This window comes from Pantherophis guttatus, chromosome 12 (genome assembly GCF_059756535.1).
Source record: "Pantherophis guttatus breed Tessera chromosome 12, ASM5975653v1, whole genome shotgun sequence".
NCBI lineage: Eukaryota > Metazoa > Chordata > Lepidosauria > Squamata > Colubridae > Pantherophis > Pantherophis guttatus.
In genome coordinates, this window is record NC_142074.1 from 8,159,318 (window position 1) to 8,167,291 (window position 7,974).

Consider the following 7,974-nt stretch of genomic DNA (forward strand, 5'->3'; position numbering starts at 1 on the left):
CTTGGCCGGCATGAAGAACAGGGAGGGGAGGGCATGTTGTCCCCCCCCCCCCCCCCGGGTCTTGCCTCCTGACCTCGTGTTGTTTGCGCGGCAAGCAACCAGAGGAAATGGCGGGACCGGCTGTGCATGCATATAAGTAGTTGGGGGGGGTATTTTTTTGGGGGGGGGGGCTTATTTTAACTCATGCACTGAAAAGCCTGATTGAGCTTATTATCCAGAAAGGTCTTAGTTTCAGAGAAACATGGTAAGATTCAGCCAGGACTGATAGGTGGTCATTATGACTATGTTGGGAATATGAGTATACCCCCACTTTAATTTTTCAAATAGAGTTACTAAAATACAATTTGGTTCTACTTTGCTAGAGTAGCAAAGAAAATGAACATGACAGTTGCTAGAGTTTGGTCTCACTTTCCTTGAACAACTAGTAAGAAGAGCTGCTTTTTCCTGTGCAGTAGTGGCCTGCTAACGGTGTCACCTTTAGTGAATGCAAATGTACCAGCTGTTCCAGGAGTTGTCCAGAGATGGTCCTTTGGAAAATCCTCATGGTGTCTCCTGAATGGAAGTTTATGCTGTAGAGCAAGATGCCCAAACTTGGCAACTTTAAGACTTGTGGACTTCAACTCCCAGAATTCCCCAGAATTCTGACTGGGGAAGCATAATCTCTGGCTGGGGAAGATCTGGAGATCCCTGCTGTATACCATTGTTTGGCTCACATTTGTGACTTTACATTGAATTACATTGTGACTTTTCAAGCTGAGAGAGCAATGAATCACTTAATTCATTCTTTTTTCTGACTTCAGGTACCTACTCAGATTGGAACTGCCCCTATTATGACACCTCAGCCCATGATTTATACCCAGACCGGTCTAAGGCCAAACAATCCTTTTGCACCTATCTCTGGAACACAGGTTAGTGGTGGTTTTTTTTTCCTAAAGGAGAATTGAATGTTAAAATGTTTTGCTACTGGCATTTTGCCACAACTCCTTCAGTGGTTTGTTGATGGGTCATTAGCTCATTCAAGTTTTTTTGAAAGATTTTAAATAAGAGTTGGTTAGCACTTCACGGTGAGATTATGAGTGGATTTATAAAAGCAGTACATAGAAGAGGAAAAAGAAACAATAGAATCCTAAGATCCCAGGAGAACCCAGGCAGAGAGAGAGAGAAAAAAAACAATAACAAATTAAAAACCTGCCTTTCACAAGTTGAGACATCAAATAAATGATAACGAGAAATCAGATTCTGTCTGGTTTGCAGATTGTGGAGAGTTGGGTGAAGAGCTGAAGGAAAACAAGTGGAAATGGTAGAAATGAACAAAACACTTCCAACGGCTTTGAGGCAAAAAAGAGAAAGGGAAACACATAATCAGTAATAAGAGTAGAATTGCAACAGAGGTTAGATGTGAAAAACAGAAAGCAGCATTGGATTGTGATAGAACTTGAAGTTCTCCTTCAGGCTGGTTTTTCAAGATTTGGCAAGTAAATGACTAGTTTGGCAAATAAGCCTAGTTGCTTTTTGAAACACATCTTTGGCAGGTGAATGCTTTCTTCATCTCCACCTCCCTTTGGTTGTAAACATTTTCAGAATGAACCAAACAGACTTATGAAAGTGATATTTAAATTTTAAAAAATTGCTATGGCCTTTTTCAGCAGTGAGTTTATCATTATCTGGTGGTGCTAAAAACTATTGCAAGGGCAAAACACGTTAATGTTTTTAAACTCTCATTTAACTTGATTTTTCTGAAACTCCCGAATAACTTGAGTATATTTGTTAATAACTTTAATTTGGTTTTGTTTCTTCTGTTACAGATTCAGTTCATGTAGATCTGCCAAAACAACGAGACTCTTTGACAACCAAATTGGTACAGAGAAGATGAAACTTTCAGACTGCAGCCTTTGCCAGAGCTCATACTTGCTCCGCGTATACTATAAAATTAATTTTAATTGCTGTGCTTTAGAGATTCTTTTTATAACAGTCCCTATGGTCTGAAATCATGTGGGTTTTGATGGGGTTAAGACTGTTTTCCACGAGAAGTTTAAGTATTTTGAAGCTAAAGGTCATCCAGGTTCAAAAAGAATATCCTACTTTTTGTTGCTTTTAAAGACAAGCTTACTTAGGAATCCTTGGAAGGATTTGTTTTTTAATTTTGAGCCTGTAGTAAGCAAGTGGACAGCCTCAAACGTCTATTTATTTTCTCCCTGAAACTCGGTGGCTGATGTAATCATGGGCACTGTAGAGCAAAGTTGAGCAATAAGCCTTTTAGATGCTCTGAAGGACTACCCAAAACAGTCAATACTCGGACAGGAGTAAATCCTGCATTGTGAAAAAAGTTGGTTCTCTTGGGAAACCAAGCTGTTTTTCTTCATATTAGGCTGGCTTCTTCTGATTCATAGATTTTATACTGTGAGTTTTCAAATGCTGTGAATCAACTTTAATTAAATGGGCCATTAGCATTAATTGAATTGGCCATTAATGGAAAACAAATTAATTGGCATTCAAGCGGAGGGATTGTTTAGCCCAGCTGTAGGTCTACCCTTGGGCCGGGGTGCTGGAGTAGCGTATTACTGAGCAGTGTGCGAGGTTCTGGTGTGAATGGCAACAGCTGCAATACTTTATACGAGTAGCATTGTTTCTGACTCTGGTGAGAGTTGACTTCTATCCTGGCTTTAAAAAAAAAACAAAAACACCCAGTAAATGGTCAGCCAGAAGTTGTAAATCTGAGAGGTTGCTTGTCCTGAAAGGGGCATCACGCATTTTTCATTGTGCTTCATCACGTTCCGTGGTGCACTTTAAGAACTGGAAAGGTGGATTTCTAAATGGTCCATCCATGGCATAGCCTAGTTTCTGTCAACAAGGGAGACAAGGAAAAGATGCCTGTAAGGTAACGTTTTTTAGAGGAAAGAATTGTAAATAATGTGTAAACCTTTAAGGACAGAATTTCTCCAGAATTGCAGGATTTTTTTTTTTGTTGTTGTTTATCTTTGTAACATTCAAAATATGAATATTTACCGCTTAAAAGATATACAGCTCCAAATTTCTTTGGTATTGAAAAGCTCAAAACTATTGTTCCTGAAAATATGTGAGATGTTACTGCAGTTTAGGAGAGCATATGTAATGTGATGATACAGCTTGATGGTCCATAATTTTCAACTCTCCTCCAAAACTGGTGGTGGTGATGATGATGATAACAATAATGATAGATTAACAACCATGGGAATTGACCCAGCTTGTTCAGCATGTATTATCAGGGGGAATTGCAAGAAATTTGGATTTAAAATCCCTTTTTAAAATCAAAGAAGAGTTCTAATTAATAGAAGAGTTGACTCCTTTATATCACTGCCAGGCTTCTGGTGTTAGGCCCGTTACCACAGCAATAACAGGACAAAGGATATCAAATAATGCTAGTATGGTTCTTCTTTCATAGAATTTTCCCCTATTTTGTCAGATATTCTTAAAACACTGCTCTTGCTCTTTCAAGCATTTGCCAAATTGTGGGTTTTGTTCCTAGGAAAAAGGGATTTAATAGCAACTACAAAGAAAAACATTTTTGCAGATCAGAATGTCAAACTCAGAAAACCATTTTTTTCTCTATACGTGTTTTCTCTTTTGTGTTTGTTAATATTGTGCCAAGAATGTAAAAAAAAAAAAGCCTGCTTCAAAAAGGATATACTTGTTTTGTCAAGCTAAACATGATTTTTTAAAGGAAAGAATCATTTTTTACATATGTGTTTGCAATTTGTAACCACTAACTTTGTATGGATTAAATGTGCAAGTGGAAAAAATGTTTTAGACCAAATCTTCAACATGTACTGACAAAGACGTAAACTGGATGCATGTAATTAAATGTGGAAAGTGAATTTTCAAGGGCTTTTGACTTTAATGTATTCTCCAGATTTGCCCCAAACCAGTATTTATTTTGACCCTGTATAAGCTGGAGCAATTTATTTGTGGGATTTGTTTGAATTGATATTTTCATGCATTGATTTAACTAATCCTCATATAAGATTGTATAAACTCGCCTTCCCATCAATTTTCACTCTTTCAATCCAGTTTAGACCAGTACATGTGTTTTAAATAACATAGGTTTTGTAATTAGAAATATTTTATCACAGACATTGTGATCATGTGAACCATAATATAAGCAGCAAGCTTTTTAACTCCCAGAGATTATTGTCTAATCATGGAATTTTAATTATGTTTAATTTATTACATTTACTGGCTGCAATTTTACAGCAAGGAACATCTTGCAATATCCATCTCATCAGAGAGAGAGAGAGAGAGAGAGAGAGAGAGAGAGAGAGAGAGAGAGAGAGAGAGAGAGAGAGAGAGAGAGAGAGAGAAACTCTCCAGATGGAAGTATGTTATGTTATTGCTTGATATAATATTATGTGTATTTACTGATTTTATTGTAATTATAATAATTCAAAATAATAACCACAATGTTCCCATTGCAACATATTGATGTATAAAATTTCTGATATTTACAAATTCCTCCTTCTATTTCATGTCCAGCACAGTTCATAAAAATAGACTTTAATTTCTCTGTAGCTTAAGGTACTTGCAGCTCAGCCACTCTGAACATGCACAACCTCCTGTGCCTGCAAAACCTTTAACCAGTTCACACACAACCAGTAACAACCTCTTTCTCAGAAGATACACAAAAGATTGTATTCTCCTTACACCTCTCCACAGTGATCTTCTAAATAAACATGATGTCCAGTTGACCCTGTGAATAACACCGTCCGTGAGCTGCAGTTGATAACATGATGATGTGTTTTTACGCCTTTGAACTGTGTGATTTCTATCAGGATTTCATCCCATCTTTAACAGGTTTAATTTGAGGCTTCTATTTTTATCATATCCAAGTCCTGGATGTGATTATATTTTAGCTGATTTTAGACAGTAAGCTTTATTCTGTCAAGCAGTGGTTTCCGAACCGCAGCTGTCCCTAGTTGTGTATCAGGTGTAAATATTAGCTTTGAAATTGGAAGTAATCTCTAGTATGTAGTTCTCTGGGTGATGTTTAAATAATATTGCTTAGTTACCAGACCTTTAATTAGACAAGGTGGGAGTTGTCTGTTATCTCCTGACCAGCCACTGTGTCCTGGAATTGCCCCCTCCCATTAAACTGGCACAAGAGAGGAGAGTGGAAAAATTGGCATTAGGGCATCATGGCCTGGGTGGTAGTGCTTATGACTGCACTGAAGAGCTGGCAGGACAGGAATTGCGTTCATAGAACAGTTTGGCAGAAGTACCCCTGCATTGAAAAATTGGATTCTTCCTGTCTTCCTGACGGTGGGTGCAGCATTGCAATTCCTTGCTGCAAGATTGCAAGATCTTTAAAAAATAAAAAAAAACAGTAGACCTCGGTAAGTGGTCTGAGTTAATTTTATTGCAAGTGTTTTTGCACCTGCCACAGTTGGAATTTTCTGTCTTCATGCCAGAAATTACCATTGTACAGGCAACTGTACCATTTTCAACTTCCAGTTGGCTAAAGGTTGTTTACAGTGATTTTAGTGTTGTTATAGTTGAATGGTCTTGACACGTTGGACAGTAAGTGTATATGTTGTGCATACTTAAAACAGTCCCCTCTACCTGATTTTATATATTTATTTATAGATCGAGGTGAACTTCCTAGAACGTTATCAATCAACGGTATCCCAGCTAAATCCAGGAACACTCCAATCTGAGACTTAAGCACGTGAACTAAGACCGTAACACCCCTGGTTTCATATGCCTTGGGTTATCATTAGAGCTATGCAGACTTTCAGGAATAAATCCCAATAGGTGCACAAATGCAACACCTGGCTGCAATTCTGTAGAGCACTTGAGTTTGCAGGATTGTGTGGTGGCTCTTGCTCATGGCCTCAGGAAAAGACGCTGCAGCTTTAAAGAGGGACTAGGAAGTTCCATCTTTGTGTTCTTTTGTGCTCCACAGCAATGAAGTATATAAAAATAATAATACATTTAAGGAGAAAAATCATATTCAAAATTGGCATTTGCCTATCCAGTATTGAAAATGTACTTGTAAATATACTGGTGACGCTAAAGAAGATTAGTATAATGTAATGAATGTAATATTTTACCCATTAACATTTTTACTGCAAATGTTTCTAGTTCTCAAATGTTTGCTATAAGAGAGAGGATGCTTCCCATTACAATGTTCTTTTTAGACCAGTGGTGAATTTAAGGTTTCTATTTAAAGAAAAAAGAAAAAAACAACCCAAATTAAGACAAATGTGCCTGTTTTATGCCACCCGTTATTATTTACTGGGAAATCAGCCCAGTTAAATCCAGCAGAACTTATTTGCAAGTAATCTCAGTCTGAAATTGGAACGTCCTGGGTTTAGCTGTCAATACTGCTTTTATGATTTGCCAAAATTAAGATAGCAGAACAAAATGAACTCCTGAGATATTCAGAGATGACATTTTTCAAAAGAAAAGGAGATCTCTGTGTTGCACATACATACATTAATAAGGTTTTGTATGTCAGGGTCATTTCTTGCCCCCACCCCCCACCCCCTTACAATACTAACAAAACATTGGGGTTTTGATTTTTTCCAAAAGAAGCAGGATGGATCTGAAGATGGCCAGCTGCTTGTGTGGAACCTTTGCACAGCCACAATTCCATGTTAGGCAGAGCTGGGCTGCTATCTGGCTTTTAGGAAGTTGAGTGAGATTCTAGAAAATGCCTTTGGGCACCCTAGTGTGTTATTTCAGCACCATGCACAGTAGCAATATCTCTCATAGGATGCTGGGCATGTATGTGGTCTTAAAATGGCATCCAGAAATGAAGTGACAGAAGACGCACTCTCTTTTGCCTTTGCTTCCGTCTCCCTGGGCCATCTTCTAAATACCTTTGCCCCCTCCCCAACAGTTCTTTGATATCAGAAATTAACTTGGTGTAGAGAAACGTCCTGCAGCCGGTTTCAATACTGACATTTGTCCAATACTAACATTTTGGAGCAAAGCCCTGTGTGTGTCTCCTGATTGGCGTGTGGCATGTTGGCATCCCAGTCAGACTGTCCTTCTCATCCCACTGCTGGCCCTAAATGGGGGGAAAAGCTAGATTTTGTCATACTTGAAAAAGTCTGTTCTGAATTGAAGGTTCCTCTTTCTAAATAACACATTTTACAAAGAACAATAAATATTTTTAGTCCTCTGTATATAGTAAGGATGAGTACCATTTTTTAAGGCAAGACTATTTTGGGGGAGGGAGGTGTTAACTTTAAAATTGAATACAGGGTGTACAGAATCTGGTTTTGTTTTGCTTTTTTGGTTTGGTTTGCTCTTTTTTCAGGTGTGGTTTGAGAATTTGTTGGGATATCAGCTTTTGAGTAGAATGCACTGTGGATCAGTGCTTTTATTTGTAATGAAAGGGAATCCTTTTTCCTCAAGTAGTATACATTTTGAGGATAATGCTGAAATGCTTTGTGTACTGCTCGCTTATTTCCATTCTAAAGATTATATTTTTGAGTTAGGGAAACTACATGTTTTCACTGCAGTTTCTAGAAAATGTTTAGAAATAGAAAGTTGCTTCTGATTCTGGTGTACTTTGACTTCTTGATTGTCAGGTACCGATTGAAAAACGTATTGTGTCACTCAATTTTCTCTACGGCTGTCTGACACTCATTTTAAATATTGTAATAACTGGTGCAGTCTCTCTTCTCCTTTTGTCCCAGTCTTTCACAGATGTTTCTGTAGTATTCTCCAAAACTGATAAATCTTTGGATGTATTTGTATTCGTGTATCCAATGGTTGTAGGATTTAGAGCAGGGGTGGGGAACTATGGACCCTTTATGACCTGTGGACTTCAACTCCCAGAATTCCTGAGCCAGTCATGCAGCAATTTTTCTTTTTTTCCTCCCAAGTGTTTTGCTATAAAACCCGCAGGAGGCTTGCAGTTTAGCTAAGCTTTAACGCAGATTTTAGGCCATGTGTAGAATTGGACTCAGACTATAGTAATGGCATTTGAAT

The 7,974-nt window shown here is 38.0% G+C and overlaps 1 protein-coding gene across 2 annotated transcripts in view; it reads left to right on the forward strand.

Annotated features, from left to right (window-relative positions):
* LOC117675950 (phosphatidylinositol-binding clathrin assembly protein-like) overlaps positions 1-1,944 on the forward strand; it is a 40,063-nt gene extending 38,119 nt beyond the window's left edge. For both annotated transcript variants that reach the window (XM_034435022.3, XM_034435023.3), the window contains 2 exons: positions 801-908; positions 1,806-1,944. In XM_034435022.3, coding sequence (XP_034290913.1) covers positions 801-908; positions 1,806-1,820 — 123 coding nt within the window. In that variant the 3' untranslated portion in view covers positions 1,821-1,944. The remainder of the gene's footprint in view (positions 1-800; positions 909-1,805) is intronic.
* Positions 1,945-7,974: the final 6,030 nt, after the last annotated feature.